This window comes from Neophocaena asiaeorientalis, unplaced genomic scaffold (genome assembly GCF_003031525.2).
Source record: "Neophocaena asiaeorientalis asiaeorientalis breed wild unplaced genomic scaffold, Neophocaena_asiaeorientalis_V1.1 scaffold37, whole genome shotgun sequence".
NCBI lineage: Eukaryota > Metazoa > Chordata > Mammalia > Artiodactyla > Phocoenidae > Neophocaena > Neophocaena asiaeorientalis.
In genome coordinates, this window is record NW_020174269.1 from 2,357,397 (window position 1) to 2,370,505 (window position 13,109).

Sequence of the window (13,109 nt, forward strand, 5' to 3'; positions counted from 1 at the left end):
TCGTGTCTCCACTCACAAAGCAGGCATTCTGTCCCCATGTGCACCTGGGCTCACCCACTGCAGGGGTCCACCCCAGGGGAACATCTCTGGTTCAATGGAGAGCTCCTCCTTCAGACTCTTCCGTCTGATTTTCTTGCTCCGTTAATTATTCCACTTCTCTCGTATAGTTCCAGTCTATTTACCTGAGCCTCCTCTCTCCCCTTGTCCCGCTCACTTTGACATTTTTCTTGTGTTCTTTGATTTTCCTTAAATCTCTCCCACCTTAAAACAAACCAAAAAACCCCTCCCTTGGCCCTGAATCCTCTTCTAGCTGCTGACTTCTCTCGAAAGCAGAGCCAGGCTTCTTGGAGAAATGGTTTTGTTGTTCTTCCTCTGTATGCAGCTCCTCCTCTTTTCAGCCCTTGCCAGTGGGTTTCTGTCCCTACCCCACCAAAGCTGTGTCACCTGGGTCAACAATGACTTTCCAAAGCTTTTCTTTCCTTATATAACTTTGTAGAAAGAGAAGAGATTTGTGGGAGTGAATTAGTGTTAGAACCTCTAACACTGATGTGAAACATGAAAAATATTGATTACAGTGGAGTGGACCTATTGATGTAAGAGAATTTGAGAGCCAGAAAAATGGAGGGTAGCGATGTTAAAGCGGCTGTGAATGATGCCTGGAGGCCTGTTCTTGCTTAGATAAGGGCCCTGCTGTTCATGCTCAAACATTGCTTACATAGGAACTGCACTGCTGTCATCCTGGACTGGATTTCCCCAATTCCCAAAGACACCACGATGCCCCTGCTATGAGAAATGCCGATTCCAAAGTATTCTCAATAACATTGAGCATAATCCTGGAGCTGGTGGGAGTGTTTCTTCAGTTACCCGTTGTCTGACTTTCCAGCTTGGGTTTTAACTATAGTTCTCTCTCTCTGATATTCTGGATATATATGCTAATTATAATTATCTAGCATATTAGACATGTGTCTCTCATTAGCAAATATGTCTTCAGTCAAAATAACTAGGATAAGGTTCTGGCCCAAGTAACAATTCCTTGCTAAGCTGATAACAGTTTTTTCCCTTCTATACAAATAATTAAGGGCTATGATTTTATACTGTGCCTCTTCTCTGGACTTTTCAGGATTCTGCTGGAATATTTCCTTCTCTCCTGTGTGTAGTAGTGGTGGTTTGGTTTGGGTTATAAATATTATACAAGAATATTTTACTCCCATATATGTGCCATCTGTTGATGCTCAACAGATTAGTTTGACTTCCATCATGTTGATTTATATGGCTTAATTTTATTATTCCCCTTTGCAGTGAGAAACCATTTTTTCTTGAGGGAAGTTAAACTGAATAACAAAAATAAATAAAGAAAGAAAATAAATAAATAAAACGAAACAGAAGTAATGAATAGATTAGGCAAACACTCTTAAACTTGATAAATGTTTACCTTATGTCTTTTTTTTAAAACATCTTTATTGGAGTATAATTGCTTTACAATGGTGTGTTAGTTTCTGCTTTATAACAAAGTGAATGAGTTATACATATACATATGTTCCCATATCTCTTCCCTCTTGCGTCTCCCTCCCTCCCACCCTCCCTATCCCACCCCTCCAGGCTGTCACAAAGCACCGAGCTAATATCCCTGTGCCATGCGGCTGCTTCCCCCCAGCTATCTACCTTACTACGTTTGTTAGTGTGTATATGTCCATGACTCTCTCTCGCCCTGTCAAAACTCACCCTTCCCCCTCCCCATATCCTCAAGTCCGTTCTCCAGTAGGTCTGTGTCTTTATTCCTGTCTTACCCCTAGGTTCTTCATGACATTTTTTTTTCTTAAATTCCATATATATGTGTTAGCATACGGTATTTGTCTTTCTCTTTCTGACTTACTTCACTCTGTATGACAGACTCTAGGTCTATCCATCTCACTACAAATAGCTCAATTTCGTTTCTTTTTATGGCTGAGTAATGTTCCATTGTATATATGTGCCACATCTTCTTTATCCATTCATCCGATGATGGGCACTTAGGTTGTTTCCATCTCCGGGCTATTGTAAATAGAGCTGCAATGAACATTTTGGTACATGACTCTTTTTGAATTTTGGTTTTCTCAGGGTATATGCCCAGTAGTGGGATTGCTGGGTCATATGGTAATTCTATTTGTAGTTTTTTAAGGAACCTCCATCCTGTTCTCCATAGTGGCTGAACCAATTCACATTCCCACCAGCAGTGCAAGAGTGTTCCCTTTTCTCCACACCCTCTCCAGCATTTATTGTTTCTAGATTTTTTGATGATGGCCATTCTGACTGGTGTGAGATGATATCTCATTGTAGTTTTGATTAAAAAAACTCTTAAACTTGAGCATTGTCTAGTAACTGGAAAACTTAATCAGACAATACATATATTGGAAATACAGTAGAATAGAAATAGCAATGCATTGAAAATTCTTACACTGAAGGGAAGCCATGCATGCGTTTTCAGTTGATTTGACACAGTCTGGAGTAGACTTTTATTTACTAGTGGGATACATAAAGAAAGCTTTAACAACCCAATCAAAAAATGGGCAGAAGACCTAAATAGACATTCCTCCAAAGAAAACATACAGATGGCCAAGAGGCATGTGAAAAGATGTTCAACATCACTAGACATTAGAGAAATGCAAATCAAAACTACAATGAGATATCACCTCACACCAGTTAAAATGGCCATCATCAAAAAATCCACAAACAGCAAATGCTGGAGAGGGTGTGGAGAGAAGGGAACCCTCCTACACTGTTGGTGGGAATGTAAGCTGTCACAGCCACTACAGAGAACAGTATGGAGGTTCCTTAAAAAACTAAAAATAGAACTACCATATGATCCTTCAATCCCACTCCTGGGCATATATCCGAAGAAAAACACGGTGCAAAAGGATACATGCACCCCAATGTTCATTGCAGCACTGTTTACAATAGCCAAGACATGGAAGCAACCTAAATGTCCATCGACAGAGGAATGGATAAAGAAGATTCGGTACATATATACAATGGAATATCACTCAGCCATTAAAAAGAATGAAATAGGGCTTCCCTGGTGGCACAGTGGTTAAGAATCCACCTGCCAATGCAGGGGACACAGGTTCAAGCGCTGGTCCGGGAAGATCCCACATGCTGCGGGGGAACCAGCCCATGTGCCACAACTACTGAGCCTGCGCTCTAGAGCCCGCCAGCCACAACTACTGAGCCCGTGTGCCGCAAGTACTGAAGCCCGTGTGGCTAGAGCCTGTGCTCCACAAGAGAAGCCACCACAATAAGAAGCCTGCGCACCGCAACGAAGAGCAGCCCCCGCTCAACCACAACTAGAGAAAGCTCACATGCAGCAGTGAAGACCCAACACAGCCAAAAATTTTAAAAAATTCTTTAATTTAAAAATTTTTTTAAATTAAAAAAAAAAGAATGAAATAATGTCATTTGCAGCAACATGGTTGGACCTAGAGATTGTCATACCGAGTGAAGTCAGACAGCGAAATATCGTATATTGCTTATATGGGGAATCTAAAAAGAAATGATTCTAATGAACTTATTTACAAAACAGAAACAGACTCACAGACTTAGAGAACTTAATTCTCCAGGGGGGGGAAGGGTGGAGGGAAGGGATAGTTAGGGAGTTTGGGACTGACATGTACACACTGCTATATTTAAAATGCATAACCAACAAGGACCTACTGTATAACACAGGGGACTCTGCTCAATATTATGTAACAACCTAAATGGGAAAAGAATTTGAAAAAAAAATAGGTACATGTATATGTATAACTGAATCACTTTGCTGTATACCTGAAATTATCAGAACATTGTCAATCAACTATACTCCAGTATAAAATAAAAAGCTTAAAAAAAGAGAAAGCTTTATGATTTTAAGGTGGGAGGATATCCCAGTAAGAGCAGTAAGCTATGGAGGCCAAATGAAATACTTTGAATGACTTGAAAATTTTGAGAAATGAAAAGTATTTTGTGAAGAAGAATAAACCATGCAAAATAAATCACATTAGATGACTTTTTTTTTCATTTGAATGACTCTTTTGTGGCAGGCCCCATGCTAGATGCTGGACTAATCTCTAATTTTTTTTCCTGGCTTATTGTGGAACTTCCAACTGGCCTCCCTTTCTCCCCCTGTACTCCACCCCTCACCTCTGTCCTTTCCTACCACAGCAGCCAGTGTGATCCTGTTAAAAGTCGAATTTGCCACACCTCTGATTAAAGCTCAGCATCTCATGCAGGGTAAAAACCTGAGACTCTATATTGGTCTACATGCATTCGAATCCTGTTCCCTCTTCTGTCTCTCACGTACTTCCCCCAGTAAACCGGCCACTGTGCCATTCCCCACACAGGCCAGACCCACTCCCACCACAGGGCTTTTGCACTTGCTCTTTCCTCTACTTGGAAGTCTCTTCCCCCAGCTGGCCACAAGGCTTACTCCTCAGGTCGTTACTCCAGTGCTGCCTTCTCAGTGAGACCCTGGTTGAAGGTCTCTTGGTTAAAGAGACCCTCTCTCACACCCTGGTTAAAATTGTAACCCCATCTCTCCCACTTTCTTTCCTACTCCTCCATTTTTTCCTTTAAGGTAACCATCACCAGGTAACATACTATATATTTTTCTTATTTATTTTATTGTCTTTTGCTCCACAGTACAGTATATACTCCACCAGGGCACAGATTTTTTTTTTCCTACTTTGTTTATTCCTGTATCCAGTGCTTTGAACAGTTTCTGGTTACATAACAGTCAATAAATATTGAATGAAAGAATGAATTTCGAGTCACAGAAACTTATAAAGAAGGAAATTAACATCACATAATCCCACCTCACAGAGTAAATAACTGCCATTAGGACTTGTGCGTGTGTGTGTGGGGTCCCACTTAGTATTATAGAGATGGTGGAAAAATACAGAAAAGCACTAAAGAAGTGATTAAAAATGACCCATAATTGCTCCAACCAGAGAAAACTCCTTTTTGTGTTTGGAGTATCTATCTTTCCCTCTTTCTCTCCCCTGCTTCCCAGCCCCTTGTAGCTGTGATATACATAATTTTCTCTCTCTGCAAGTGAACGTGTATGCATGTGCATGCACAAATCATATTTATTTTAATCTGGGGTTTTTGTTTGTTGTTGTTCATTTATTAGTAAGTCTTGGGTATGTTCCATTATGTTCACTATTCTTTAAAATATGATTTTAAATGGCTTGTATCATTCCATTGTGTAGACGTACTATTGCTTTTTTAATCACTTCCACATTATATACACATATAATTAGATTGTTTCCATTTTCGTATATTTATTTTAATGAATGAACATCTTGTTTCTTTGTACATTGTTTGCAAGTCTTTATTTTTCTTGGGTTAGATTATTAGAAGTGAAATTACTGTGACCAAGGATATGTATGACCTTTTTAACCTATCCTGACACATATTGTGACATTGTCTTCGGGAATGGCTCACTCCAGTGGAGAATACCCATTTTACCGTGTCTTTACTGGCACCGAGTAGCACTGTTTTCTAAAACTCTTGATAAATTTGATAAACAATTTTTACTACATTGATTAAGTAGGATTTTTTCCTGTATTTATTAGTCATTCATATATTATATTCTATAAAGTCCTTTTGTCTATTTCTTGACTCAGTAATTTTAGGCAGTATTATTGGCACCCTGCTATAAAGATGAAGAATTTAACACTCTTTCAATATCTCTTACCTCTCCTCCCTCTGTCCCCTCTGTTTTTGTTACTTACTTACTTTAGGCTCTTACAATGGTTGACTTTTTATCTTAAAATAATATCATTAAACCTCTATTAATTTATCAACTTTGGGCAGTATGTATTGACTCTCTGCTATGAGGTACGTAAATTAAGGAATTTAATGTGTTTTTATTGTTCTTTTCTCTTTTCTAACCCTGAGGTTTTATTACTTTCACTATTATTTATTCTCTGTTTATAAACTTTTAAACATTTACCTTCTGTTCTCTAAATTTAATTAAGCCTCTGTTGATTCTGAAAATTAAAAAACAGTGAGGGGTATTTACATCGTGGTTTTACAAATATTATGTACCAGCTATCACGGCTGATGTTTGATTCCACAGAGAATGAAATATAATCATATGCAATTGTATATTTGCTCCTTGAGGGAGCATCTTGCATGCATTTACTTCTGGTTTCTTTCTAGTGTCCTTTACTTCATCAAAGGTTTGTATTCTTGCATTCCATGTCATATTTTGCCTTTGTTTTCTGTTTTGTTTGGTTGGAAAACCTCATAATTTTTCTCCTGTAGTAAGCGTGGTCATTACTAAAGCGTGGTCTTTCTATCTTGAACTGGCACTTGATTGATTGACTTGTTGCCTGGCTGTAGGAATTTAGGTTCAAAATAATCTTCCTTCAATTCTCTATTGTGATCTAGCATCCGAGGTTACTGATGAGAAGTGTATCATCTTGATACTCACTGCTTTCTTTAGCTAACCTGTGGTTTCTCTTTGGAAGCTTTTATGCATTTTCTCTATCCTTAGAGATCTGATGTTTTACTAGGGTTTGTCAGGGTGTTAAATTTTTTTCATTTATTCTCTCTGGCATTTGGATTAGCCTTTCTTTTTTTTTAAACATCTTTATTGAAGTATAATTGCTTTACAATAGTGTGTTAGTTTCTGCTTTATAACAAAGTGAATCAGTTATACATATACATATATCCCCATATCTCTTGCCTCTTGTGTCTCCCTCCCTCCCACCCTCCCTGTCCCACCCCTCTAGGTGGTCACAAAGCACTGAGCTGATCTAGGATTAGCCTTTCTATTTAAACTGTACCCTATACAGTTTGAGGAAGTCTTCTTTGATTTCTTGATTATTTCTTCCCCATCACAGTCTCTGTTTTTGTTTTTTTTCTTTCTGGAACTTCCATAAGATAGTTTTTAGACCTCTTGGATCTGTACTCCATGCTGCTCAGTTGTCTTTCTTATTTCTTATCTCTGTATTTTTGTTCAGTGTTCTTTTTCTCTGCAACCACCCAGCTTAGTTTTCAGACATTGGTTAACACATTCATTGACCTGTAAAATTTTAATAATTGTTTTTGTTTCCAAGAACTCTTCCTGTTATCTGATTACTTCTTTTCCATGGCAGCACCTTTGTGCCTTGTGGCTCTACTATCCTTCTGTATCTCTCTGAAGATAATAAACCTCTGTTACCTGAATTAGCCTTGTTTCTCTAGTATCTTTTCTGTTTGTTCATTTCAGGCTGTATTTATTAACTCTTGCTGCTTGACAATTTACTCAACAATTCCTAAAACAATAAACAATTTATTGTCCCCCACAGTGTCTGTGGGTTGGGAATCCAGGCACGAGTTAGCTGGGTGCCTCTGCCCTAAGGTCGCAAGCCAACAGTCAAGGTGTCATCCAGGTCTGCAGTCTCATCTGAAGGCTCAGAAGGGAAAGGATCCGCTTCCAAGTTCGCTCACGTAATTGTTGGCTAGATTCACTTCCTTACCAGTTGTTGCACTGAAACCTCAGTTTCTCATCACCTGTTAGCCGGGGGCCTCTCTCAGTTTCCATCTATGTGGGCCTCTCCGTGCAGCATCTCACAACATGGCACTGGCTTCCAGCACAAACCGGCAACACAGCAAGAGAAGGCCAGTAAGATGGAATCCAGAGTCTCCTTGTAAACTGATCTTGAAGTGCCATCCCATCACTTTTGCCATATTCTGTTCCTTAGAAGTAAGTCATTTAGGTCCAGCTCACACTCAAGAGGAAGGGGTTCCATAAGAACATGAATACCAGAAGGCAGGGACCACTAGGGGTCATCTTACATGCTGCCTACTACTTTCTCTTTGGTATTGATTTTCTCAAGTGTCTAGTGATCTTTGTTTATAAATGAAGGATCTTGAGGGTTATTACAGGTAGCTGGCCCGGGTTGACATTGTGACTGTGAATGTAGGGTCCCTGCCACTTGTGTAGGCTTCCTTTTCAGGTATGTGGGCAGACAGCAGGAAGGTTGGCTGGGACTCCCCTTTGTATGATTCTATTCCCTGTAGTGTGCCTGGGTGGACCCTGTGACTTGCTATCAGCTACTAGAATATAGCAAACAGGACGGGATAGTCACTCCCTTGATTTGGTTACATTCTATGGCAAAGGAAAAGGGGTTTTGCAGATGTAATTATGGTCCTGAATCAGTTGACTTTTTTAGTTAATTAAAAAGGAGATTTTCCTGCGTGGGCCTGACTTAATCAAATGTAAGAGGGATGGAGGCCCTCCCTGAGGTCAGAGATGCTCTCCTGCTCGCCTTGAAGAAGCAAACTGCATGTGTTGGATAGCTGCAAGAAAATTACTTTTTCCAACAGCCTGAATGAACATGGGTGTGGGTTCTTTCTCATTCAGGCCTCCAGAACAGAATGCACCTGGGCTGACCCCTTGATTGCAGCCTTATGAGACTCTGAGCTGAGGGTTCAGCTAAACTGACCCATGGAAACTGTGAGATAATACATATGTGTTGTTGAAACCACTAAGTTTGTGGTAATTTGTTACACAATAAAAAATTCATACAATGTATTTCACTTCTAGGCCTCTTCAGTGCCTTTCCTTTTTTGGTTCTCTCTTCTGTCTACAGTGGATGTGTGGTGTAAAGCCAAGCTGTGTTCTCTCTGAGTCTAGCCTCCCCATGAGGAGCCTTCTTCAGGAAGGTGGCCCCCTTTCTACAGAGAGCAGGTCTTGGGCTGTGACTTGAGGGCATGTCATTCCTGCCAGTTGTGCTTTTTATTTCTTTATCTTGGAGAATGGGAAGAGGAGGAACCTAACTTCTAGATGTTCTGAAGTCACTTTTTTTTTTTGTTTTTGTTTTTGTTTTTGTTTTTTCCGGTACGCGGGCCTCTCACTGTTGTGGCCTCTCCCATTGCGGTGCACAGGCTCCGGACGCGCAGGCTCAGCGGCCATGGCTCACGGGCCCAGCCGCTCCGCGGCATGTGGGATCTTCCCGGACCGGGGCACGAACCCGCGTCCCCTGCATCGGCAGGCGGACTCTCAACCACTGCGCCACCAGGGAAGCCCTGAAGTCACTTTTTAATGAAAGACCCTGATGATCGTTCCCTTGCCCCCTCCCGTCCTTTGTATTTGTTCATTCTGGCTTGGAGCATCTCTGGCCATTCTTGGTGGGAACCATGCTTTTGCAAGGGGTCTGCATGTGTGGTTTCCTTGCTCTACTTTTCCCACCACGCTGATTCTACTTGGTTTTTCTCTTTATGGAATTTCATAAAACTTATGGTCTGTTGACAGCATATTTTCCTGTTTTATAATGCTGTTATGGTTTCATTCTTTAAACAGAAAACAATTTTCCTAGCATTTCAGTGGGATCTTGGAAGTGAAAGGAGGCAGATATCGGTGATGAGTCTGCATGAATTCAGCTGCACATCCTGGTCTGGATTTTTCTTTTTCTAGGAGAAAATAAAATACTCGTTTGCTACCTAACACTGATCTAACATATTTGTAAGAAATTTGGCATGTTTCTAATAAAATTGATGAGAAAGGGCAGAATTTTCATTATATTAACTAATTTTCTCATGCTCTGTTATTACTTTCTCCTTTGAAAGTACCCCAAAGCATATTTCTGTGAAGACTGTGCCCTTTTTTTCTTCTTTCCCCCTCTTCCCATTTACACTTACACAGCCTTTCTTTCTACTCTCTCAGGGTAATTTCTTAGAACAAGTGAATTAAAAATATTGCTGACACTATGTATTTTTTTTCTAACACTAATGGCACACGTGATGTAAGTGCTGAGAATGTGAGATAATTGAACTAAAATTGTGATTTTGGAACTGTCTTAAGACTCTTTTAGTTCCAAGTAACACAAAGATATTTCAAACTAGTTTAGCTTAAAAAGAGAAATTATTAGGTGGAAACTGCAATAGTGTCTCACCAAACCCAAGGGGAAAATTATATTCAGATATCATGAGGGTCTGGAACCAAAAACTAGAAGCCAACAGGAACCCAGGAAGTTATTACCTTTCTATCTCTCTTGTCTCTGTTTTTCTGAACATCTGCTTATTCTTTTCTCTCTCAGCAGACTTACTTTGCTTTGGCATGGGTGTGGCCAAATATAGCTAACCAACAGTAGTAACCTCAGCTTCCAAGTTCATATCATCTCAGTTCAAGCAAATAAGTCAGAGGCACAATCCGAGATTCCAAGGAGAAAGAATCCAGTTTGTTTAGCTTGGGCCAGTTATCTTTTTTTAGACCAGTGAAGTGTGGTCATGAGGGCAGATTTTGTGTTATAAACATGGCTGCCACAGCCCAAGTTCTCAAAGAAGAGGTAAGTGGGTAGAAGATATCTCAAGTGGGCAGATACCTCAAAACATGTCTGTTGTAATATTCTTCTTTATATCCAGTGTGCTGTTTCTCATTAGAGAGACAGTTTAGCTTGTGGTTAAGAACATGGGCTTAGGGTCAGACAGACCTCGATTTGAATCCCAGCCCTACCACCTACTAGCTGTGTGACCTCTGTGAGGGTCAGATTCTTTCTCTGTACAATTGGGGTGATAAAGCCTATCTCTTGGAGTTGCTGGGAGAATGAGAATATATGTGGTACATCCTACACAATAAATAGTTATTATTATTTATTACTATTATCATAGCATTTGGGAAAGATTATGTGAATGGAGGAACATACATTTTGCTACCCTGAATAGTGCAAGAAGATCTGGAAGCAAAAATCTAGGTGCCACAGAGATCAATAAAAAACTCTAAGAGAGAACTTTGACTTTTTCACACTTGGCCAAAGAAGTATACACAAGTTAGGCTGATGATTTTAGGGCCCAATAATCTACACTTATTTTTAGAATGAAATTTTTGCCTCTGTTGGTTTTGGAAAGAGAGAAGTCAATGGTCTCATACTTCTAAAGAGAGCCAGGCTGGGCTGGTGGTCACTGGTACAGTCCTCATCGTTCTTCCCAGCCAGTGCCTGTTCTGACGGTCCTTGCATTCATTCTGCTCGGTAGCAGGTCTGTTCTGATTGGCTAGTGCCTTACCCAGTAAAAGAGTTTCAATATGTGCCATCAATTCAAAGACTTCAGTGTTTGTTAAAGGAGATCCACTATTTTCTTTATAAAGCAATAGATTTTCTTTGCATCTTTCTCATCTATATGACAAAGTTGTGGGTCGCAGCCATCGTTAAATGAACTCTTCTAGAGGTTATATAAGATGATGATGATTCAAATTCTGTATAGCTAAAGGGTACCAAATGTAAGCCAAACATTAATGTTTACATGAAGTAGAGATGGCTAACAAACTATGTTTATGGCTTCTTTTTAAATAAATGTAATATATGCTGTTCTGTGTGAAACTGTAGTAGAACAATATCTCAGTGACTAACTGTAAATTTCTCTTAAGTTATGCAGACATTTTGATTGAGAGGGAAGTGTTAATGCAGAAGTACATTCATCTAGTTCAGATCGTAGAGACAGAAAAAATTGCAGCTAACCAACTCCGACACCAACTTGAAGATCAAGATACAGAAATCGAAAGGCTTAAATCAGAGGTATTTCCCAGTTGATAGATTCCTCCTCATTGTTTCATGTTTCTTGTCATCTCCTCATGATTACCTAAGCCCTATCAGGGCAAAATTTTGATCCCAAGTTTAGTTCCTCTGCCGTCAACACATGCATGAGAAGTGAATGTATTGTCTACGTTAGGATGAGGTAAATACGCTACAGTAAAATATCAGGATAAAGTGCTACTTTTAAATTATTTGTGCTCCTGATGGCCTTCATTTGCTTGACTATTCAAGAATTGACTGTAATATTTAACTGTTTTTCAGATTGACTCATGGTAATGATAATTGTGAGTCTGTCATGGATTGAATTAAAGTCCAGATGACAACTAAGGCAGGTCCAAACGTGAATTCAGAAAGTCTTGACTTTTTCTCAAGCTCAGGAGTCCAACCTTCTCCCCTCTAGAATTTTGAAAAACTCGTTAAAGTATAAGACATAATTCTAGGGTGCATTTTTCCCCGGAAGTTGGAATTCACTTCCAGCCCCGCTCCAAGTTTAAAAACTCCTCAGGCTCTGCACCCCCAGGTAGTGAGATTGACTCCATTGAGAGCAGAAGGTGATCGTGGAGCCAGCAGCCATGGTGGTGTGTCTGGGTCCTCCATTGTCTCCGTCTGTATACAGAAACCTGAGTATACCTTCCCTTGTTGTCCTGTCATTCCCTGTGGGAAGTGATCAATATCTGAAGAATTGAAGAGGAATGTAGCAAGTGAGGTTTTTCTACTCTTTTTGACCAGTGGTGCAGTAGTGTCTTCTTAGCTCCAAAGAAAAGAATAGGACAGAATGAAACCTACTACTACTAACTGTATCCTTGTTGACAGAGACAATGCAGCTCCTCAGCCTTGGTAACTTCTTGTCATTTTTCTGTCATTCAGCATTTTCTTCTCCATTTCCTCACGTCTTCTTCTAAGACATACTATGCAAATCCTGGGAGGGTTTTCACCTCCTGCCGCCTGTGTACATCCCCTCCAGCACATAGCGCATGGGTATAAGCTGATTCCTACTGGGATATGATTGCCTCTCGGATGATGATAAGTTGCAGACTGTTCACCGTATCATTAGTGCTGTTAACTTCCCGATCCAACCCTGAAATCTGAGATAGTGAAAACAGCAACAGAAAACTTAACAAACCTGCATCTTAAAAGACTGTATCAGGCACTGTAATTTAAAACAAAATTATTGTGTTCTGTCTTTGCCACAGTTAGCTGGAGGAGATGCTTGTCTGCTAAGTGAAAGAGGTTGGCATTTACTCCATGAGAGGAACTCAGCACCAAGCGATGTTCCCCACTATTTATTTGTGTGTGCTTCTCTGTCTTCACTCTGTTCTAGTTTAGTCTGAATATATATTGCAGCTACAAACTGTCAGTAGCAGGTATGTCTTGTGTGGTAGATTGACAGGAACCATAACTTACTTCCTACTCCTTTTATTTTCCCACTTCCCTGCCGGGGCAAAATGTAAAGACAGGGCAGAGGGGGCAATTATAACCCCAGTGTTTTAAGTGTTTGCTTGTTAGTAAATCTGAGTAGGTCCTTAAGTTTGCAAGAGCCTGCAATTGAGTGATAGTCCAGGGAATTTCATTACTAAG

General features: G+C 40.1%; 1 protein-coding gene across 2 annotated transcripts in view; it reads left to right on the plus strand.

The window, feature by feature from the left end:
* Positions 1 to 13,109, plus strand: part of RASGRF2 (Ras protein specific guanine nucleotide releasing factor 2) — a 235,745-nt gene that overhangs the window by 67,172 nt on the left and 155,464 nt on the right. For both annotated transcript variants that reach the window (XM_024755700.1, XM_024755701.1), the window contains exon 3: positions 11,366 to 11,513. In XM_024755700.1, the coding sequence (XP_024611468.1) occupies positions 11,366 to 11,513 (148 nt within the window). The remainder of the gene's footprint in view (positions 1 to 11,365; positions 11,514 to 13,109) is intronic.